Source organism: Hyla sarda, chromosome 12 (assembly GCF_029499605.1).
Source record: "Hyla sarda isolate aHylSar1 chromosome 12, aHylSar1.hap1, whole genome shotgun sequence".
NCBI classification, from domain to species: domain Eukaryota; kingdom Metazoa; phylum Chordata; class Amphibia; order Anura; family Hylidae; genus Hyla; species Hyla sarda.
The window spans coordinates 74,960,807-74,986,535 of record NC_079200.1 but is presented as its reverse complement, the minus strand read 5'-3'; the positions used below and the strand labels follow the sequence as shown (position 1 = coordinate 74,986,535).

At 41.2% G+C, this 25,729-nt stretch overlaps 1 protein-coding gene across 1 annotated transcript in view; it reads right to left on the bottom strand.

The window, feature by feature from the left end:
- The window catches only part of LOC130296428 (delphilin-like), a 132,719-nt gene that overhangs the window by 47,088 nt on the left and 59,902 nt on the right, over positions 1-25,729 (bottom strand). The window contains exons 4-6 of the mRNA XM_056547927.1: positions 23,393-23,566; positions 15,413-15,558; positions 12,288-12,446 (exon numbers count right to left, since the gene is read on the bottom strand). Of these exons, the coding sequence (XP_056403902.1) occupies positions 12,288-12,446; positions 15,413-15,558; positions 23,393-23,566 (479 nt within the window). The remainder of the gene's footprint in view (positions 1-12,287; positions 12,447-15,412; positions 15,559-23,392; positions 23,567-25,729) is intronic.

Here is a 25,729-nt window from a genome sequence, read left to right as displayed (position 1 = left end):
ACCAGCCATTTTTTTTTTATACAGTCCACCTATACCAGATGGCAACTGTGCCAGATATATGTGGACCCAGCCCCACTCAGAATTGTCTAGGCTGGACACAATTGTAACAAACCCTCAGTTGTGATAATCCGTATGTGTGCACGTTTTCTTCCTCTGGATGTAAAACAAAATGTCCATTCCAGACCCTGCTCCTTCCACTCTACAAAACTCCTCTATAGATCACATTTCTATTGAATCTGGATGAGTTTACGGCTCCTGAGCTTTACGTTTTTGCAGCTGACTCCAGGGATTACATCAGGTTACATGATAATTTAGCACTGCCAGAAATTGGTATTGTTTCCGAGTCATTTACCTCCCAATAAGAGAAGGGAATAATGGTATCTCCAGGAATGTTGCTTGTTAGTTTAATGGCGCTGACGACAATTCATTGTTCCATGCAGATAATGAGGGGGGATGGGCGCTGAGAGCAGCTTGCTACAATGTATCTGTTCACAGACTTGCCACAGTGTATCTAGAACATCAGCCGGAGCGCAGTGCCGCTGTTGACCTTTTCAGGCCGCGCTAATTGCTGACATCGCGGCGGTCAGGGAGAAGAGAATTTGCTTGAATTTGGCTCCGCAATGTGAATTCTATAGCTCAGGATGGACACTCTCTGAAAACTATAGAATGTTCTGCTGCAGGTGAAGGCTAACAGCTCTGCTGCCAGGCTGGGTTCACATGTTGAGTTTTATTTTATTATTTTTGTTTTTTGTTTTTACACAAATTACATTTGCTTAGCGATGTGGTTTGTAACTCGGGTAAACCACCTTTTTGAACTGCTTCACCTGTTAAAACACTGTCTTAAAAACCACATTGCAAAATTGCAGAAATTTGTGGTAAAATCTGTTTTTCAGTACACATTTTATCTTTGACTTTCAAAAAGTCATAAAACAATGAGCTTTACCAAACCAAACGGCAGGATTAAATCAGCGCTGACCAGACCACAAGACACAAAGGTTACAAATTTAAAGGGGTTGTTCGGCTAAAGAAACAACCTGTGTATGGTGTCAAAAAGTATAATAAACCAACTTATTAATATAATGTTATTAGCCATAGTGCACCGATCCTCCAAATAAGCTTTCCGAATGCAATCTGCTCCATCTCTGCCCCCCCAGTCTGCTCAGGACATGTCAGGTGATGTGAAGAGGGGAGCTCATATCATTGTTTATTAGATTTCTGACTCTTTAGGCAGCAGGAAGCCATACTCGGACACAGTAGTAATAGAACAGGCTCACTGCTGTCTTATCTAAGGAGTCATATATCTAATGAGCAGTACTACAAGCACCCCTTTCACAGGGGGTAGGTCAGTAGACAAAGGGAAGAGCTCTATACTCATTTAAAGAGTACCTGTCATGATCTTGTTACATTTTATAATTCTCCTAGTTCACTGCCCCCATAATGATAAACCGCCCCCTGCCTTTATTTTTATTATTTTTATTTTCTACCTTGATATTGCTCTGTATTGATATTGCTCTGTATTTTCGGCTCAGTCAGATTCACAGACTGGGAAGGGGCATTCCCCCGCAGATGTGACATCATCTGAAGCCATATAGGGGAGAACTTCTTCCCTTACTCTGCTACACACAGCCCACAGCAGATCAGTGTGGGAGATGAGCTTTTATTGGCTAAGGCTGCACACACCCCTCTCAGCACTCCAGACTGCATTTCCTGATTTTGGACTTCTGAAGCCAGCAGGAGTCCAAAGTCTGTGCAAGAGATAGAGGGAAAATGTGTTCTGGACGAGTAGGGAGACACCTAGTGGCATCATCTGAAGCCATATAGGGGAGAACTTCTTCCCTTACTCTGCTACACACAGCCCACAGCAGATCAGTGTGGGATATGAGCTTTTATTGGCTAAGGCTGCACACACCCCTCTCAGCACTCCAGACTGCATTTCCTGATTTTGGACTTCTGAAGCCAGCAGGAGTCCAAAGTCTGTGCAAGAGATAGAGGGAAAATGTGTTCTGGACGAGTAGGAAGACACCTAGTGGCAGTTTTTTTATTCACAAATAAAACATAGAAAATGTAATTTTTTTAAACAAAGTACATTAGAAAGATTTTTTTATTTACCATAAAGAGTGCAATAGCAAAAACATTTTTTGATAACAGTTCCCATTTAACTTCTAGTAACATTTCAGGCTACCTTAGATTTAATCGGACAGTGCCTCTAGAATAGAGTCACTGATCAGAACTAGTGTTGCTCGCGAATATTCGCAATTTGAATTTTATTCGCGAATATCGCGCTATATATTCGTAATTATGAATATTCGTTTTTTTTTTTTTTTTTTTCTTCACAGTATACATCACAGTGATCATCCCTCTCTTCTTCCAGCTTATGTGGTGTAAGAAGGCTCTAATACTACTGTGTGAGACTGGTGTGCGAATTTTCGAATATGCGAAAATTTGCATATGATAATTTTCGCATATGCGAATTTTAGCTTATGCAAATTTTTGGATATGCAAATTTTCGCATATGTTAATTTTCGCATATGTTAATTTCCGCACACGCGAATATTCGCATATGCAAAAATAAAACGAGAACATTACGAATATGCGAATATTCACAAATATGACGAATATTCGTCCATATATTCGCGAATATTCGCGAATTCGAATATGGCCTATGCCGCTCAACACTAATCATAACTGTAATCTAATAGAGTAGTGCTGCAGTGTAAAGCATACAGCATAGACAAGGTAGCAGCTGGAGACCCTGATTAGACAGAGACCACCTCTGATCCGTGACTACAGTCTAACTGCTCTGTCTAATGGAGTATGAGTTCTATAGATAATGCAGCTAAACTGGATTAAAGGGGTACTCTGGGGAAAAATGTTTTTTTTTTTTTTTTTTTTTATCAACTGGTGCCAGAACGTTAAACAGATTTGTAAATTACTTCTATTTAAAAGTATTAATCCTTCCAGTACTTATCAGCTGCTGTATGCTCCACAGGAAGTAGTTCTTTTCTTTTTAAATTTCTTTTCTGTCTGACCACAGTGCTCTATGCTGACAAATCTGTCTGTTTCAGGAACTGTCAAGAGCAAAAGCAAATCCTCATAGCAAACCTCTCCTGCTCTTGACAGTTCCTGAGACAGACAGAGGTGTCAGTAGAGAGCACTGTGGTCAGACAGAAAATAAATGAAAGAATAAAAGAACTTCCTCTGTAGTATACAGCAGCTGACAAGTACTGGAAGGATTAGGATTTTGAAATAGAAGTAATTTACAAATCTGTTTAATGTTCTGGCACCAACTGATTTATATATATATATATATATATATATATATATATATATATATATATATATATATATATATTTTCTTTTTTTTTTTTTTTTTACCCCTTTACCTGAACCCCTTTAACTGAACAGATCCAAGCCCCATATGAGCAATGATCTAGTAGATTGGCATTCTTCATTTACACAATTTAAAGGGGTATTCCAGGAAAAAACTTTTTTTATATCCACTGGCTCCAGAAAATGAAACAGATTTGTAAATTACTTCTATTAAAAAAATCTTAATCCTTTCAATAATTATCAGCTGCTGAAATTGAGTTGTTGTTTTCTGTCTGGCAACAGTGCTCTCTGCTGACATCTCTGCTTGTCTCAGGAACTGCACAGAGTAGAAGAGGTTTGCTATGGGGATTTGCTTCTAAACTGGGCACTTCCCGAGACACGTGTCATCAGAGATCACTTAGACAGAAAATAACAACTCAACTTCAGCAGCTCATAAGTACTGAAAGGATCAATATTTTTTAATAGAAGTAATTTACAAATCTGTTTAATTTTTCTAGAGCCAGTTGATATATATATAAAAAAAGTTTTTTCCTGGATAACCCCTTTAATCATTGGAAAAGCCAGGACCACCTGAAACACCACAGGATCATGTGACCGAGGTAAACGCAACATATGTAGATAGCGGTCAATGTGTACAGGACCAAGCACAAACCATAGAGCCTAGGTCACCAAAGTGTGGACCTACAGTTTTTGCAAAACTACAACTCCCAGTATGCAGGGAGTTGTAGTTTTGCAAAAACTGGATGTCCACAGTTTGGTGACCACTACCATGGAGACAAGGTGTCTCCTGTCCTTTCAACATGTTATAACACAATGCCCTCTCCTATGTATGATACCAAGGAAGAATCACATCAGATCATCCTCCATAATATTCCTTATTTTTACATAATTCCAAAGATCATCTACATTTCTAATAAAATCCAAGAAAGCCTAAAAGAAGCGGTGTTCTGCCACGTTCCAGGGAATATATCATTTACACCAAAGCCGTTAATCTGAGACACCAGAGATGTCATAGAAGGTAATGGGATCTGTGACTGTGACATCAGCTCATGAAAGATAACACAGATAGGCTCCTGAACCCTGGAAGCCCTCACAGTGCTCCCAAGTAATGCCGCAAATACCTGAGAAAACAGCAACCGCAGGGAGAGGTAGAAAAACATGTCATATGTGAAGAAAACTCCACATATGACACAAACCACTCCACCTACAGCAGAGAATAGCTACAGATTTTAATAGTTATACCCTTGTGCATAGGAGCAGTTTTATAGTAGTTATATTCTTGTACATAGAAGCAGTATTATAATAGTTATATTCTTGTACATAGGAGCAGTATTATAGTAGTTATATTCTTGGATATAGGAGGCAGTATTATAGTAGTTATAGTCTTGTACCTAGGGGCAGTATTATAGTAGTTATAGTCTTGTACCTAGGAGCAGAATTATAGTAGTTATATTCTTGTACATAGGAGCAGTATTATAGTAGTTATATTCTTGTACATAGGAGCAGTATTATAGTATTTATATTCTTGTACATAGTGGGCAGTATTATAGTAGTTATATTCTTGTACCTAGGAGCAGTATTATAGTAGATATATTCTTGTATATAGGAATCAGTATTATAGTAGTAATATTGTTGTACATAGGAGGCAATTTTTATTGTGAAAACAAACAAAGAAAAATACAATTAAAATAAATTCATACAATACAAAACAAAATAACAGGCATTGTACATACAATGACTACACAACTAGAGTATTAAACTTAGTAAGTCCACATTTGCTTTAAAAGGAAAAACACAAAAAATAACATGACATTATCTGCTTTAAACCAAAGATACATTCCTCTATAATTTCCCATTATTTTGGTTCCTCCTTATCTCTAATGACTTTACCCACTGGAGCTCGGACATTATTTGTCAGAAGGCTGTGGTGTGGTGGAATGGCTCGTTATCTATGGACACTCTAGTTCTCATGTGCCAATGGTAATATTCAATCAAAGGAATTATTAGGTACATCGTTCCCCTATCTACATTTCTGTTACTGGATGGTACAGCATATATTATGTCAGGGTAATTCAGGGACTGCAGCAATGGGATGTTAAGCATACATGATACGTCTTCCCATATCTTCCTCCCGCCCCTGCATTCAGTTATGAAATGCTCCATTGTCCCCTACCGTTGACAACCGAGAGGACAGTTCCTATCAGAAACAAAAATATTTAAAATTAACCCTGACAAAGCCTTCCTTGTAGTGACAACCAAGCTACGTCATAGAATTTAGAGGGGAGTCATTTCCCATTGAGGAACGTAAGACTTTCTTGTAAAGTGCTGGTCACACAATCCCTCAAGGCAAGTGGAGAACAAAAGAAAGCCCTATAGATCCTCACATATAGGTCATTCCTTGGCTTACTCTCTATATAGGACTTCTCAATGCACAATCTCTTCAGACATCTGAGCCCATATTCCAGGTACGGGGGGAGGTAGTCATGCATCTATCTCCCCCCTTGAGACTGCCGCCTTGCACCCAAGACTCTGCAAAAGGCAATATCCATGACACTATACACCCCCAGGGAGCTGTTGTTTGAGTCGAGGCAACTAAAATTAACTTTCTGAAACATGGAGTCAAAGAACACCCTTGGATTCAGCATATCCAACACATCCTCTCTCCTCTCTAGGTAGGTGATCCCTCTTTTTATCAGGTTCAACCTGTTCTCCCACAACAATTGAAAGAACAGGCTAAAGGGCCAAGCGAAGAAAGATTCTGGCAAAGGAAAAACGACAGAGACATACAAGAAGACGGGGACCAGGTAAGTCTTCAACATTTTAACCTTTTATCTATAGGTCAGCCTCCAGTTCTTCCATCGCTGAATCTTTGCATTTTCAGCTTCTGACTTCTCTTCCCAATTTAGTTTGGCGTTATCGTCCCTCCCGAATTTGAACCCTAGCATTTTAATATAGGTGGAGGCTCTCACAAATTGGGGAAGATCAAAGTCTGGATCAGTATCTGATATCCAGAGAGCATGACTCTTCTCAAGGTTGACCAGAAACCCTGAGGCCTCCGAGTAACTTCTGATGGCCATAGACAACATCTCCACCTCACGAGGCTCAGATATCACTACAGTCACATCATCCGCATAGGCAACAACACTCAGGGGCAGGCAGTGGGGGACCGACACCACACTCCTGCAGGGACCTCAGAAACGGGTCTATGGCAAATACATACAGCTGCGGATTCAGTGGGCAACCTTGTCTCACCCCGCCTCTACCCTGAACATGTCACTCTGCCAACAGAGAAAAGCTCTCAGCCTCACAATACAAAGTCTTCAGCCAATCGATGAATTGTCCCGGATTACCGTACTTTGACAAAGTGGCCCACAGATACGCATGATCTACTTTGTCAAAGGCTTGAGTCTGGTCAAGACTCACAACATATCTCCCACACCTCAAGGCTTTACATCTCTCAAAAATCTCCCTTATGGAGACCACTGCCCCAGATATGTTCTGCCCTTTCACTGTGCCATACTGACAGCCTGCCAACAGTGCCGGGGACAGACAAACTAACCTAGAAAACTTTTTTTTTTTTGCCAGAATCTTCCTGTCGACATTCAAGAGGGCAATCAGCCTCCAGTTCTTGATGTCACTTGGCTCTTTACCTTTAGACAGCAGAATCAGTGAGGACACTCATGGATGGAGGCATCAGGTCACTTTCTTGTGACATCCACGAGGATTGGGGCCAAAAGGACTCTGAATGTCTTATAGAATTCTGCTGTTATCCCATCTGGACCTGGTGCCTTCTTCTGATGTTACTTATTGATGGCATCTTTAACCTCCGACACTGTCAATTCTGCTGTCAAAGGAGAAAAATCCAAATCATTAGTATCAGGAAGCGGAGTTGCCTCCAAGAATTGGGTCATCTTGTCTTTATCAAAAACCTTCCTCTGAAACAAGTCAGCATAGTAAGATCTCACCACCCCCAGGATACCCTCCAGAGATTCCTGCAAAACACCCTGGGAGTCAGTGAGACCGGTGACAGATTTATTTGCCACCAGCTACCAGCAATTCTCAAAGGGATCAGGAAACCCTAAGGACACATATTCCCGTTCAAGAACCAGGGAGGTATACCTGCTGGACTAATACTGCCTTATCTCAGATTTCAGCTGGTCTATGCTTTGTTGGTCCCCACCCGCCGAATAGAGTGACTCCAATTCTTTGTGCAGCTTGAGATACTGGCCATACTTACTCTTCCCCTTGATAACTGACAGTCTTTTTTAGAGGGTTCTGATCTCATCCTTCACATCCTCCCATCAGGTGGCCATAGCATCATAGAAGTCCACCCTCTCTAGTTGACCCTGTATAAGAGAGTGAACCTGTCTTTGCAAAGAAGGATCCTCTAATAGACTGGAATGAAGTCTCCATATCCCTCTACTTGTCTCAGGATACTGTGTGACACCCAAACAGAAATATTAGGTCAGATGGTCAGAATAAGGGATGATCTTCTCATCTTTCTCACCAATGATCTCCATAGGACTAACCAGAGCTAAATCTATCTGGCTGCTTCTTCCACCAGGGGGATCACCCTCTTGGTCCTCATTAAGTTCATCTACCACTCTCTTTAACTCCCTCTCCATCTCTTCCTCAGCATCTGACTCTGATAGGACACTGTACCTATTTGTGATGGTCATGACATCTGGCCAGGGGTCTACTTTCTTTTTGGAGGGTTTTTGGACATTGGTCCATCCCTCCTCAGGTTTATGGCTAGTTTTGTCTTTTTTCTGTCTCTTCTGCAGATTTATTGATGCTGAGGCAGAAGAAGTCATGGCCATGACCTGCTCAGTTACCTCCCTAGTCCCCTCAGTGGCTCCTGGCTGGAACTGGCCGGGCACTATGTCACACATATCGTTACCCATTAATGTCAACCCTATTATGCTGAGGCTCGGGCTGTGTTGCTGCTGACCCTGACACCAACGTCTCCTCCTCCAGGTCCTCTGCCCCTTCCAGCAGGTCCTCATCAGGGAAGTCCTTACAGATGTTATGCCAGGCAGCAGGGGGTGCTGACATGGCCGATCTCTCCACATAAATTACATTTTACCTGGGTGCACACACTTGTGAAATGACCGGACTTTCCAAACTTAAAACATTTTCTTTGCTGACCTGCATAGAAACAAACACCTTTCTCCTGGGCAATAAAGAATGAATTGGGCAGATGTTGGGTAATGTTGTTAATCTGCCGTAACTTTACTAGACCTTCCACCCTCCCGTCCATATGCTGTCCTCATTCCTGTTCTTAGTCAGGTCTGTCATTAGGTCGCAGTGTCTCTATAAACATACAACAATATCCTGGGTAGGGGGGAACTACTCGTTTCAGAATATAATGGTGACATTTGCTGTGTCTGGTCTGGAGATGGGGATAGAGCTGAACTTATTACAGCCATCAGCATCTGTCACCCGGGTGACATGGGCCGAATGCGGTCCAGGTCAGACATGAGTTTGAAGCTGACGTCATACCCCTACCTATTAGGAAGATTTATCACTGCCAGGATGTTAGATGGCAGGAAGCCCATTTGGTGGCACAGAAGTTCATGGACCACAAATCTCCAGTCAGGCAGCTCCTCCTTGGCCCCTCTATGTCTGAACCTTACCACATTACTCCTCTTAAATGCCTGACCTGTATAGTTCACACTAGACATAAATGGTGACCCACAGCTCCAGGCATTACCAGAGGAGGCACTACCAACTCCCCCCTCCTGCTGTACTTGGAGGCACTGTGGTGGCTGCTGACCACCTGCACTATGGGGGTCTGACACTTGTGTGACTAAAGGGGGAAAGTGTTGTGCACCAGACTGTACAGCCCCCTACCCACCATCAACCTCTATACTCTGGGGGTCACAAGCCTCTGAAGTCTGAACTAATGGTGGACCTGACCCCAGAGATGACCCCCAGATGCCATACAGACTGTGAAGTGCTCCCCTCTGCAGAGACATCAATCACATCACATATATTCATATCATTGCAGTCACTAGCAGTATGATCCTGCACTACAGAGCCCAGCAAGCCCTGCAGAGCCAAATCCTGTGTACTCTCTGCTGCACTGCTGCCTTCAGTCAAGAGTCCACAGTCTCTACTGCCCCCAGGGGCTTGTGATGACTTCACAGATAGTATAGAGTTACCTTCTGGTTTGTGTCCATAGTCCTGCTTCATTGTACTGACTGCTGGGACTTGAGGTACCTTTGGAGGAGTCTCTGCAGGTCTCTTTTGTTGCTGGACACTGTCTCCCCCTTGCCTGTACTTATCCCCTTTCTCAAAAGGGATGCTGGCTGGTCTGAGGACTGATCTTGCACAGGACTGCTGGATGTCATCTGGTCCCTCATAGGACTACTGACTGTCATCTGGTGATGTTGTGGACTTGTGTTCAGCATTTAATGGAGAAGACTTTGTTGCAGGTCTTTCCTTGTATTCCTCAAACCGCTGTTGATTTCTAAAGGATTCAGTGACTGGTCTCATTTGCTCCAATACACCCTCCATGTCCTGCACAGTGTCAGCGAGCTGCACAGCGAGGGAGCTCAGCTTCTTATCATGGACGGCATTGTTATTAGGGTTTGCTGCCTTTAGTTTGTATACACAGTCTATTTGTTTTTGTAGCTGTAGTTTTGTCTTTTTTAAAGTCTCTAGTCTCTTGACCAGAGCTGGGATCTGCTCGGCCAAACACAGTTCAGGTGCCTGCTGAGTATTGGGGCCTGTGCTGGTGGGGTACTCACAGGATGGCTTCTTTCAGTTGTCCCTCTGCTTAGTCCTAGCACAGGACTCTGCTCTTTAGGTGTCATCAGCTGTGGTCACTGCTGCAGGGTCACAATCTCCAGATTGGGCCCCCTGAAGCCTTCCTGCTGTATTCCCTCTGGTCTCTTCTGGCTTGTTGGTAACTTTTGCGCTGCTCCCGTATCGTGTGCGGTCAGACCATATCAGGAAAGGCTGCTTCTCTAGGGATGTTCTCCTCTGTCTGACTGAGGGATGGGTGGATTGCACACCGGCAGCCATTGTCTTACTTGGTAAAGATTCTTTCTTCACTTCTACAACTTTTTTTCATCTTTGGTTCTTACTGCATCAGGACTGGACTCATTCTGGACATTTCTTTCTTCCAAAGAAACTTTTGGATGTTCATCCATGGTTTGTGGTGTCTGGGGATTATTTCCTAGAAAAGGCCGAGAAGCCGGGGCCTTGCTTGGGGAACTTCCCCACCCAGGGGGGCCCCGCCCTGGGCTTTCTCCAAACATCAGGAGAGCTACAGAAACACAACCTCTCAGCTAGGAGACAGTATTATAGTACAGTGACCCCTCGACATACGATGGCCCCAACATACGATAATTTCAACATGCGATGGCCTCTCAGAGGCCATCGCATGTTGAAGGCAGCATCAACATACGATGCTTTTTTATGTCGGGCCATCGCATAAACGGCTATCCGGCAGCGCTGACTGCTTCAGCTGCCACTGGATAGCTGTTTACGGTGCCCCGTGAGCTCCAGTGATGGTCACTCACCTGTCCTCGGGGCTCCGGCGCGTCCTTTTCGGGATCCTCTGCATCGTCGGCGCTCTCCATCGACGTCATTACGTCGCTGCACACGCCATCCCGTCATCCAATAGGAGCGGCGTGCGTGGCGAAGTGATGGCGGCGACGGAGAGCGCGGATGCCGGGGAAGAAGAGGCCTTGCCGGAGCGTCGGGGACACCTCGGGGACGCGGCGACAGCGATGGACGGTGACATCCCAGGCAGTGGTGATGGTCCGGAGCGGCGGGGACAGGTGAGTACAACTTTCTCTAACAGTGGTCTACAACCTGCAGACCTCCAGATGTTGCAAATCTACAACACCCAGCATGTCCGGACAGCCAACGGCTGTCCGGGCATGCTGGGTGTTGTAGTTTTGCAACATCTGGAGGTATGCACGTTGTAGACCACTGTCCTATACTTTACATTGCACGGATCCCTCAACATACGATGGTTTCAACAAACGACGGTCCGTTTGGAACGGATTACCATCGTATGTTGCGGGATCACTGTAGTTATATTGTTGTACATAGGGAACAGTATTACAGTAGATATATTCTTGTATATAGGAGGCAGTATTATAGTAGTTATATTCTTGTACATAGGAGGCAGTATTATAGTAGTTATATATTGTACATAGGAGTCATTGTTATAGTAGTTATATTCTTGTATATAGGAACAGTATTATAGTAGTTATATTCTTGTACATAGGAGGCAGTATTACAGTAGATATATTCTTGTGCATAGGAGGCAGTATTATAGTAGATATATTCTTGTACATAGAAATAATTGTTATAGTAGTTATATTCTTGTACATAGGGGCAGTATTATGTTTGTTATGGCATAAAATTAGCAATAGCGGGGTGGCACCACCAGATAGGTATAAAAAACAGCCCAAATAACGGTAAATATTACCTAGTAAGTGGGGGAGAGCCGGGAAAAAGCAATAGGGGTGCACATCAATTAGAAAAATAGCTTTCTCAAAATAGACACAAAAAAGAAACTTTGATGGCACTCACCTATTAAAACATGTACTTTATTTCTTCATGTTAAAAGATGTTGGCTTGTGGCTGGGCAAAAAAAAACAAAACGCAGCAACCATAGCTGCACGGAACAATGGCGACAAGCTTGTTTCGGCCTCCGGAGGAAGCGGGTTACCGCAAAACAAGCTTGTCGCCATTGTTCCGTGCAGCTACGGTTGCTGCATGTTTTTCCCCTGTATGTTTTAATAGGTGAGTGCCATCAAAGTTTCTTTTTTGTGTCTATTATAGTAGTTATATTCTGGTACATAGGAGGCAGTATTAAAGAAGTTATATTCTAGTACATATTCAAGGCAGGATTATAGCAATAACATTCTCATACATAGGGAGCGGTATAATGGTATTTATATTCTTGTACATGGGGTTGGTTTTTCTGCTCTTACTTATATGTATTTCCAGGGCAGTTGATTGAAAATATAGGCATGGATTCGTACGTCCCAGCGCACACTGAACAATCCGATAGGTTGACACTAATTTCTTCAGGCACCAGTTTCTGGGAGCAGTAAAATATAAGTTCATCTCTCTTCACCTTTACCAGATATCTGTAAAACGAGGCAGGAGAAATTCATCATTTACACAGCACTTGGCACCACTTTAATACAATATCCCCCAATACAATATGTGCTTAACAGATATATTGTGCGGAAAAAGCAGCTGACTGGTCACTGAGAGCTTTGAACCAGCGTGAAGTCCAAGACGGGGGGGATATTGTGTTGCTCTAAAATTCTCAGCTCCCTATGAAGTTAATTGTACAAAGAATCTGAGAAGTATATTTAATTTTTTTTTTTTGTATGAATATTGTTCATTGTAATTCATTCCATGTGTGAATTCATAATGGAGGCAATCAGGGGCTATTATATTAGTTATATTATATTTTAGAGACCCAACTCTAAAAGTTTTTTTTTTTTTTTTAAAGTTCAGTCCAAGGTAGAATATTTTGAAAGCCAGACATAGAAGAGTTAGAATATTTTGCCTGTTTATGTTTCTGGTGAATTTCCACTTCTTATTGTCTTGTCATGTTCAGATCTGCATATTGAGTAATTCCTATATTTTTATAGTATTTTGAAATTACTTTTTACAGATGATAAGAAAAAAAGAAACTCTGAATTGCAAAAAAGAATGGCATAACATTTTTTGTCTTCCTGTAGCCATCACTAGGGGGGGCTGAAAAGCTTACTGTACAGCTGTTTCACAACAGTTCTCAGCATGCCTGGATAGCCAAAGGCTGTCATATGCCGCAAAAAATGTATATGTTATTTAGTACCTAAGCCTGATCATGTACACATAAATTTTAAGTGTCTAGCATCTATTTTTCTCTCACAAAAACCTTCTATCTTTTCTCACTTGATTTGTCATTCTATGCATTGGAGGGGGTAGGTCCCTCACTCTGCGTGACTCATCTTCCTCTCTGAGTCTGCTGTGCTGGGTTTTTTCATCCAATCACTACAGATTGCTCTGTAACCCCTTCCTCTCATTTTTTTATGCTGCAGTCTGACAGGACAGGAGTGAGCACAGAGGAGTGCTAGTCCAGCCCTCACTTACTGGACTTTGTCCCTGCCTCTGTTTTAGCTGGGACAAAGATGATGCGGCAGCTGGGAGGGATTATGTTCTGGATGGTATGGGGACCCCTAGTGGTTTTGAATGAGGAATTTGTGTGTATTTCATATCCAAATTAGCATCGGTTCAACCTGCACACTGCCTCCCATTGATTTCAGTAATAAACAACTTAATAAGTGACTTCACAAAACACATCCCATTGATTTTTTTTAGATGCTGAACATTAGATGGCTTTTTTCCACTGTAATAAAAAAAACTACATTAAATGGACACTATCACTTAAAAATTTTTTTTAAAAAAATTAAAAATCCTGCCCAGCTGCAGCATCATCTTTGTCCCAGCTAAAGCACAGGCATGGACAATGTCCAGTAAGTGAGGGCTGGGATAGCACTCATCTGTGCTCACTTCTGTCCTATCAGACTTCAGCATAAAAGCAGAGAGAAGGGGGTAATAGAGCAGCCTGCAGTGATTGGATAAAGAGACCCAGCACAGCAGACTCAGGGAGGAAGTGAATGCATGGTGAGGGAGGGCAAGATCAGTGCTTACCTCAGACACACCCCTTCCTGAGCAGTGGATGTCAGAATGAGTGAGCAGTAAATTAGAGGGATTTGTGATCCAAATACAGAAACCAGACACATAAAAACAGACTTGTAAAGAATCTGCATGATCTAGTGAGTAACATATATAGGTGTTATTTTTTCTGCGATATGACGGGTACGCTTTAAATGTGTTCAGGCCACAACCGAGTACTCACATGGTGAAATATTCCACCGCTGCCAAGATGTCCCGCTGCTTACCACTTCCTGGTGACATCTTGACACAAGGAAGTGGCTGTTTTGCCAATCACTGACGGCAGCGAGCGCCATTGGAACTGCAGCAATGGGAGATCGCGGCAGATGAATACATATATTTTTATTATATTCAGCCTTGCTGGACAACCCCCTTCAATGCCCTATTGGGATGTCTAGATAAAATCATATCCTATTCCAAATGTTCCCTAACCAGTGGCTCTCCCATCATGCCCTGACAGCCTTTGCTGTATGCCATAAGCACACATCCAATAACCCAGTGCTTCTCAACCAGGGTGTCTCCAGCTGTTCCAAAACTACAACTCCCAGCATGCACGGACAGCTTTAGCTGTCCGGGCATGCTGGAAGTTGTAGTTTTGCAACAGCTGGAGGCACCCTGGTTGGGAAACACTGTCCTAACCAGTGCATGGGACAGAAAGTCACAGATTGGGAAGCCCTGTCCATCTCTCTTAAGATACATAGGGAAAAGACAACTTCTAAAATGTATAGAAAAATCTTTGCATTTTTTCTTTTATAGAAAACAATAAATAAATCCACATCCAGCATTGGGGGTTGAGGGTCAGTAACATGGCCAGGATTTATAATAATCCTGCATCGTCCTCCTTCCTTACATGACAAATGTAATTTCCATATCTGGATGTTCCGCGTCCGTTCTGCGTCTTTGGCGCCTCATTAATTCTACAACCATTTCTGGCCCAGAGAAACAAAAACCATATGAATATTTCATGCGCTGTTTTCATTGTGGGCGAGAGGGGAGAGGGGGGGGGGGGATCTTTCTACAGCCGAGCCGGTCAGTAATTACGTGTGATTAACATCCAGCCGCGCTAAACCTGGGCTGACGGGACAAGAGCGCAACAATGTAACCGAGAGCGCAGCAATCAGAGCGATTCCGGCACAATATGTCCCACATCGCACGCGCTCCTTCTCCCCCTGAAGATACAACCGTAAGAAATACGAGGGGATAATGCGGGACTTCGTAAGGAACAGCACTCAAACTATCAGGTCCTTGATCCGAGGGGGCACAGTCCAGGTTGCATTTCTCATCTTTGTTATTGGGTAACCTGTATTATTAGCAACTAAAAAGGAGCAAGAGGACACACAATCAAATGGTGAAAAAGTCGTGAACTCAATATTGTGCATACTTCGCCCAATTGTTGGACAGATCAAGACATTCTAGGAGCCCCTCAAGGACAACGTCAGCAAAATGGTTTTTTTTAACAAAGGTTTTCACAGGAGACACCTGACTGCCCTGTTGCATCTGTAGAATCTCATTCAAAATACTCTGAATCTGTAAGAAAACACAAAGAAAATACCCAGGTTATACCAGCATGGTCCATATCACTATATACAGGAGATATATAACTTATACCAGCTGTACATATATAATTATATACAGTATATACCGAGGTTATACCAGCATGGTCCATATCACTATATACAGGAGATATATAACTTATACCAGCTGTACATATATAATTATATACAGTATATACCCAGGTTATACCAGCATGGTCCATATCACTATATACAGAAGATATATAACTTATACCAGCTATACATATATAATTATATACAGTATATACCCAGGTTATACTAGCATGGCCCATATCACTATATACAGGAGATATATAACTTATACCAGCTGTACATATATATATATTATATACAGTATATACCCAGGTTATACCAGCATGGTCCATATCACTATATACAGAAGATATATAACTTATACCAGCTGTACATATATAATTATATACAGTATATACCCAGGTTATACCAGCATGGTCCATATCACTATATACAGAAGATATATAACTTATACCAACTGTACATATATAATTATATACAGTATATACCCAGGTTATACCAGCATGGTCCATATCACTATATACAGAAGATATATAACTTATACCAGCTGTACATATATAATCATATACAGTATATACCCAGGTTATACCAGCATGATCCATATCACTATATACAGGAGATATATAACTTATACCAGCTGTACATATATAATTATATACAGTATATATCCAGGTTATACCAGCATGGTCCATATCACTATATACAGGAGATATTTAACTTATACCAGCTGTACACATATAATTATATACAGTATATACCGAGGTTATACCAGCATGGTCCATATTACTATATACAGGAGATATATAACTTATACCAGCTGTACATATATAATTATATACAGTATATACCCAGGTTATACCAGCATGGTCCATATCACTATATACAGGAAATATATAACTTATACCAGCTGTACATATATAATTATATACAGTATATACCCAGGTTATACCAGTATGGTCCATATCACTATATACAGGAGATATATAACTTATACCAGCTGTACATGTATAATTATATACAGTATATACCCAGGTTATACCAGCATGATCCATATCACTATATACAGGATATATATAACTCATACCAGCTGTACATATATAATTATATACAGTATATACCCAGGTTATACCAGCATGGTCCATATCACTATATACAGAAGATATATAACTTTTACCAGCTGTACATAAATAATTATATACAGTATATACCCAGGTTATACCAGCATGGTCCATATCACTATATACAGGAGATATTTAACTTATACCAGCTGTACATATATAATTATATACAGTATATACCCAGGTTATACCAGCATGGTCCATATCACTATATACAAGAAGATGTATAATTATACCAGCTGTACACATATAATTATATACAGTATATACCGAGGTTATACCAGCATGGTCCATATTACTATATACAGGAGATATATAACTTATACCAGCTGTACATATATAATTATATACAGTATATACCCAGGTTATACCAGCATGGTCCATATCACTATATACAGAAGATATATAACTTATACCAGCTGTACATGTATAATTATATACAGTATATACCCAGGTTATACCAGCATGATCCATATCACTATATACAGGATATATATAACTTATACCAGCTGTACATATATAATTATATACAGTATATACCGAGGTTATACCAGCATGGTCCATATCACTATATACAGAAGATATATAACTTATACCAGCTGTACATATATATATTATATACAGTATATACCCAGGTTATACCAGCATGGTCCATTTCACTATATACGGAAGATATATAACTTATACCAGCTGTACATATATAATTATATACAGTATATACCCAGGTTATACCAGCATGGTCCATATCACTATATACAGGAGATATTTAACTTATACCAGCTGTACACATATAATTATATACAGTATATACCGAGGTTATACCAGCATGGTCCATATTACTATATACAGGAGATATATAACTTATACCAGCTGTAAACATATAATTATATACAGTATATACCCAGGTTATACCAGCATGGTCCATATTACTATATACAGGAGATATATAACTTATACCAGCGGTACATATATAATTATATACAGTATATACCGAGGTTATACCAGCATGGTCCATATCACTATATACAGGAGATATATAACTTATACCAGCTGTACATATATAATTATATACAGTATATACCCAGGTTATACCAGCATGGTCCATATCACTATATACAGAAGATATATAACTTATACCAGCTGTACATGTATAATTATATACAGTATATACCCAGGTTATACCAGCATGATCCATATCACTATATACAGGATATATATAACTTATACCAGCTGTACATATATAATTATATACAGTATATACCCAGGTTATACCAGCATGGTCCATATCACTATATACAGAAGATATATAACTTATACCAGCTGTACATATATATATTATATACAGTATATAACCAGGTTATACCAGCATGGTCCATTTCACTATATACGGAAGATATATAACTTATACCAGCTGTACATATATAATTATATACAGTATATACCCAGGTTATACCAGCATGGTCCATATCACGATATACAGGAGATATATAACTTATACCAGCTGTACATATATAATTATATACAGTATATACCCAGGTTATACCAGCATGGTCCATATCACTATATACAGGAGATATATAACTTATACCAGCTGTACATATATAATTAGATACAGTATATACCCAGGTTATACCAGTATGGTCCATATCACTATATTGTTACGCCGAGCGCTCCGGGTCCCCGCTCCTCCCCGGAGCGCTCGCAACATCCTCGCAATTGCAGCGCCCCGGTCAGACCTGCTGACCGGGTGCGCTGCGATGCCTCTCCCAGCCGGGATGCGATTCGCGATGCGGGTGGCGCCCGCTCGCGATGCGCACCCCGGCTCCCGTACCTGACTCGCTCTCCGTCGGTCCTGTCCCGGCGCGCGCGGCCCCGCTCCTTAGGGCGCGCGCGCGCCGGGTCTCTGCGATTTAAAGGGCCACTGCGCCACTGATTGGCGCAGTTGGCTTAATTAGTGTGTTCACCTGTGCACTCCCTATTTATACCTCACTTCCCCTGCACTCCCTCGCCGGATCTTGTTTCCATTGTGCCAGTGAAAGCGTTTCCCTGTGTGTTCCTAGCCTGTGTTCCAGACCTCCTGCCGTTGCCCCTGACTACGATCCTTGCTGCCTGCCCCGACCTTCTGCTACGTCCGACCTTGCTCTTGTTTACTCCCTTGTACCGCGCCTATCTTCAGCAGTCAGAGAGGTTGAGCCGTTGCTAGTGGATACGACCTGGTTGCTACCGCCGCTGCAAGACCATCCCGCTTTGCGGCGGGCTCTGGTGAATACCAGTAGCAACTTAGAACCGGTCCACCAGCACGGTCCACGCCAATCCCTCTCTGGCACAGAGGATCCACCTCCTGCCAGCCGAATCGTGACATATATACAAGAAGATATATAACTGATACCAGCTGTACATATATAATTATATACAGTATATACCCAGGTTATACCAGCATGGTCCATATCACTATATACAGGAGATATATAACTTATACCAGCTGTACATATATAATTATAAACAGTATATACCCAGGTTATACCAGCATGGTCCATATCACTATATACAGAAGATATATAACTTATACCAGCTGTACATATATATATATATATATATTATATACAGTATATACCCAGGTTATACCAGCATGGTCCATTTCACTATATACAGAAGATATATAACTTATACCAGCTGTACATATATAATTATATACAGTATATACCCAGGTTATACCAGCATGGTCCATATCGCTATATCCAGGAGATATATAACTTATACCAGCTGTACATATATGATTATATACAGTATATATCCAGGTTATACCAGCATGGTCCATATCACTATATACAGAAGATATATAACTTATACCAGCTGTACATATATAATTATATACAGTATATACCCAGGTTATACCAGCATGGTCCATATCACTATATACAGAAGATATATAACTTATACCAGCTGTACATATATAATTATATACAGTATATACCCAGGTTATACCAGCATGGTCCATATCGCTATATCCAGGAGATATATAACTTATACCAGCTGTACATATATAATTATATACAGTATATATCCAGGTTATACCAGCATGGTCCATATCACTATATACAGAAGATATATAACTTATACCAGCTGTACATATATAATTATATACAGTCTATACCCAGGTTATACCAGCATGGTCCATATCACTATATACAGGAGATATATAACTTATACCAGCTGTACATATATAATGATATACCTTATATACCCAGGTTATACCAGCATGATCTGGTCCAGATGTATAACTTATACCAGCTGTACATATATAATTATATACAGTATATACCCAGGTTATACCAACATGATCTATATCACTATATACAGAAGATATATAACTTATACCAGCTGTACATATATAATTATGGAGCATGGGCAGATGAAGCTCTTCAGTTGGCCACTTTGTCCTTCAGCATCACCTCAGCTCTACATCTTAACCAAGATGGTCTTAGCTGTAGTATTTCTCTATAAGAGGTTTGGACATCGTCCTGTTCTTGGATGATTGGCTCTTCATGATGCCCTCAGAGGAAATTCTTCATCTTCTCTTCTGCTAGCTCAGTCTTTCTCCAGCAATTTGGCTGGTTAATAAAGTGGCAGAAATCAGATTTTCTGGGCTTCATAGTAGATCTGCCAATATGACTCTTTCTCATTCTCCAGGAAGGAAGATGCGTTCCAGAGCAGCAGAGTTTCTCAGGTACCTCGTCAGGTAACCATCTGATGATGATGTTTGGCCTAATGTCTGCGGCTGTGGACATAGTCCGTGGGCCTTGTGGCATATTCGCCCTCTTTTATGGAAGTTTTAAGTCGATGGAATTGCACTCCCAGAGGGCTAGAGATAAGTGCTCCCTGTCATCACTAAGTCTCCACTTCCTGAAGTGGTGGAAGCAGGTCTAAGATGGTGTGTCTTTGATCCAACCCATTTGGATCTTATTGACGACAGATACATCCCTTCTAGGCTGGGGTGCCCATCCACAAGAGGATCTTGGGGTTCTCAAGAGCTGTGATGTCATCCTACCTGAGGAGCTCAGGGTAATCCGGATGGCTCTTTCATTTTTTCCCCCCTTATCAGAAGAAGGCTGTAAGGGTTCGCTCAGTCAACTCTGCGGTTTCCTACATGAACAGACAGGGAGGCACCAGGTCTCATTTCCTACTCTCAGAAGTAGGTCTAATTCTGTCTTGGGCAGAGCAGAATCTTTTCTCACCTTGGCAGTCCACATTCAGGGGTCCTGAATGCAGCTGTGGATCATGGGATCAGAGGTCTCAGTCCAAAGGGAATTGTCCCTGAGTCAGAAGGTTTTTTTATCAGATCACTCTCCGGTGAGGTCGCCCAGACTTAGATCTTATGGCGACAAGATTCAATGCCAAAGTGGAAACATTCTTCCCTGTTTGGGATGACAATCCTCTGGCACTAGACGCTCTGTACATGGAAGTTCAGGCTGGCTTACAACTTTTCCTTCCACTGCCATGATACCAAGGTATTGATGGAAATCTGGCAGTACCATGCCTCAGTAGAGGTCTTGGTTTACCAAGCTCATGTAGATGAGCCGAGGGCACTATTGGAGTCTTCCCCCAATTCAGAACCTGGTGTCCCGGGGCACTCAGCTCTGCCTGGATCCAACTCATTCTGACAGCCTGAAGATTGAGGAGCCCCTTCTAGACTCTAGAGGGCTATCAGCGGTGGTCTTAAGAATGATCTCACACTCTAGAGCTCCTTCCACAGTCAAAGCCTATGGAATCAAGCTAACGTTTCTTCAGTGGTGTTCGTCATGAAGTTCCTCAGGACCCTTCGCTGTCTGCTATTCTACAGTTTATGCAGGATGGGCTGGATAAGGCCTCAGCCCTTTTCTACACTTTAAGGTAGACATGTGCAGAACCCAAAATGTTGTTTCTTTTCATTTAGTTCGTTTTCAAAAATTTTCGGTTCTGTGAATATTCGGAATGCTGTTAATTCGTTATATTCGGTTTTCGGATGCATAGGCTAAAAAAAATTTTGTTTTCGGATGCATTCGTTAATTTGGATCTTTCGTTATATCTGTAAAATTCGTTAAATTTAGCATTCGTTACTAAACGAAATGCACACTAGTTTCACTTGCTGATCCTCTTTTGTAATAAATAGCAGGTGTTACCTTAGGATTCTTGTTGTTTTCACCTTTTTTTGCAGTTTTCTCTGTGTAGGAAGGCAAGTTTTCCTCAGGTAAACCCAATGAAAAAAATCTAATTCATTCCTTACATTCGGTTTACTGATAACGAATGCATTGGTTATTCGTTAACATGCATTATTCGTTATACGTTATTTAACGAATGCATTCGTTAACTGTATATTCGTATTCGTATTCTTTTTCGGAAATATTAGATTTTTTTTTATATATACCCAGGGTATACCAGCATGGTCCATATCACTATATACAGGAGATATATAACTTATACCAGCTGTACATATATAATTATATACAGTATATACCCAGATTATACCAGCATGGTCCATATCACTATATACAAGAAGATGTATAACTTATCCCAGCTGTACATATATAATTATATACAGTATATACCCAGGTTATACCAGCATGGTCCATATCACTATATACCGAAAATATATAACTTATACCAGCTGTACATATATAATTATATACAGTATATACCCAGATTATACCAGCATGGACCATATCACTATATACGGAAGATATATAACTTATACCAGCTGTACATATATAATTATATACAGTATATATCCAGGTTATACCAGCATGATCCATATCACTATATACAAGGAGATATATAACTTATACCAGCTGTACATATGTAATTATATACATTATATACCCAGGTTATACCAGCATGGTCCATATCACTATATACAAGGAGATATATAACTTATACCAGCTGTACATATGTAATTATATACATTATATACCCAGGCTATACCAGCATGGTCCATATCACTATATACAGGAGATGTATAACTTATACCAGCTGTATATATATAATTATATACAGTATATACCCAGGTTATACCAGCATGGTCCATATCACTATATACAGGAGATATATAACTTATACCAGCTGTACATATATAATTATATACAGTATATACCCAGGTTATACCAGCATAGTCCATATCACTATACTGTATATACAGAAGATGTATAACTTATACCATCTGTATATATATATATATATATATATATATATATATATATATATATATATATCTAGGAAGGATGCCGCAGCACACGGAAGGTTCAAAAGTGTAAACAGTGGTTTATTCCATGATAATACAAGTTAGCAACGTTTCTGCTGCCAATGCAGCCTTTGTCAAGCCCGCTTGACAAAGGCTGCATTGGCAGCAGAAACGTTGCTAACTTGTATTATCATGGAATAAACCACTGTTTACACTTTTGAACCTTCCGTGTGCTGCGGCATCCTTCCTAGATGTCTGAATTGCCTTGACCGGGGCTCCACTCGCTGCTTGCACCGCTATCATATCATTGTGGGACGTGCTGCTCTACCTTTTCCTGTGCTATATATATATATATATATATATATATATATATATATATATATATATCTTATACATTCAGGTTATACCAGTGTTGCACTTACAGTCTGCTTATCTTCCACACATGCCGCCTCTAGTTCATAATCGTGGTGCCCGTGGAAGGCGATGATAAACCTCAGTCCATCACTGTCCACGTATGACTTGACTTGTTCAAATGGGAATTGTTTCTTTAATTTTCCTTTCTCTATGTTGAATATCATCTGTGTAATGAAATCAATCTGAGGAGAAAAGCAAATGTTTCAATTTAATGCAAACAACCTTCTACAAGTACCAAGATCCTATTGTGAGGGTAATGTATATACCTTATACACATACATCAAAATCATTTTGCCATTTGTCAGTATCATTTTGATCCATGCCTATTGTCAAGCTCGCCGCCTGCAGCCATCTTTACTGTAAGTGAATAGTTCAAATCTATTTTTGTGTAAAATTTTGCATCTAATCTTGGACTTGTTGCAAATTGTTCTGCTAAAAATTTGCCTTGTGTGAACTTTTCCATATAGATTAGCTATGAGGGCTATTACAATAGTTTCTTTTATATAGCACTAAATACTACTAGGACTGTGTTAGCAACAAGCAAGCTCTATTACTGTGTGGCAAACACAGGGTGGAACTATTACCACTATTATTGAGTAGTAACTTTAGTTTAGAGGTCACCAGGGGCATGGTAGGCATGGTAATGGAGGAAGCTGCAGGATGGTAGGATTGTGTAGAGGTGAAGAATAGGTAAGTACAGGGCAAGAAAAATGAGCTGCCAAAAACAACTGGGCAGTATGGGCAGTAAGTTCTGAAGACACTGTATGTAGTCATAATATGTGGTCCTAATGTGGATTTACACTGCTCAAAAAAATAAAGTAAACACTAAGATAACACCTCCTAGATCTAAATGAATGAACTAATCGTATGAAATACTTTTGTCTTTACATAGTTGAATGTGCTGACAACAAAATCACACAAAAATTATCAATGGAAATCAAATTTTTCAACCCATGGAGGTCTGGATATGGAGTCACACTCAAAATCAAAGTGGAAAACCACACAACAGGCTGATCTAACTTTGATGTAATGTTCTTAAAATAAGTCAAAATGAGGCTCAGTAGTGTGTGTGGCCTCCATGTGTGTGTATGACCTCCCTACAATGCCTGGGCATGCTCCTGATGAGGTGGCGGATGGTCTCCTGAGGGATATCCTCCCAGACCTGGACTAAAGCATCCGCCAACTCCTGGACAGTCTGTGGTGCAACTTGGAGTTGATGGATGGAGCGAGACATGATGTCCCAGATGTGCTCAATCGGATTCAAGTCTGGGGAACAGGCGGGCCAGTCCATAGCACCAATGCCTTCCTCTTGCAGGAACTGCTGACACACTCCAGCCACATGAGGTCTAGCATTGTCTTGCATTAGAAGGAACCCATGGCTAACCGCACCAGCACATGGTCTCACAAGGGGTCTGAGGATCTCATCTTGGTACCTAATGGCAATCAGGCTACTTCTTGTAAGCACATGGAGGGCTGTTCAGCCCCCCCAAAAAAATATAACCCCACACCATTACTGACCAACCACTAAACCGGTCATGCTGGAGGATGTTGCAGGCAGCAGAACTTTCTCCACAGCGTCTCCAAACTCTGTCATGTCTGTCACATGTGAAGAGCACTGGGCCCAGTGGCAAATTTGCCAATCTTGGTGTTCTCTGGCAAATGCCAAACGTCCTGCATGGTGCTGGGCTTTAAAGGAGTATCCAAAGGATAGGGGATAAGATGTCAGATCACTGGGGTTCCGCTGCTGGGGACCCCGGGAACTACCATGCGGTATTCATCTTTAGCGAATTCCGGAACCGCTGGAGGTCCTCAGGCTGAGTCCATTTCGACCACGGGTACGGAAAATCGTAACATCACGACTCTGCCCCCATGTGATGTCACACCCACGCCCCTCAATGCAAGTCTATGGGAGGGGGCGTGACAGCTGTGTACTGATAATATGCAACAGCAGGGTTACGCAACTTAGTTACTATGTGGTGGTAATATAAGGTCATGCTGTGGCAGTATTATTTGGTAAAGGTACGGTGGAATTATTCAGTCACTATGCAGTTATTATATGTGGTCCTGGTGTGCAGGTATCATGTGGCAATTGTATGGTGGTTTTATTCAGGCTCTATGCAATGGTAATGTGTGGCCCTATCATCACCAGGACAGACTGTACAGTAGAACAGACATTTCAGAGCAGAAGAGTCTTTAGCCTTCCTTTTAGAAGAGTTAAATGAGAACAAGAGCTTCATACTAGGCTTCTTTACCCCCCCCCCTCCCCTCAAGAAAACCCTGAGTACACTCTACATGATATATTGTAATTGTTACTCTTTATGCTGTGAATTTGCCAATTTACATTA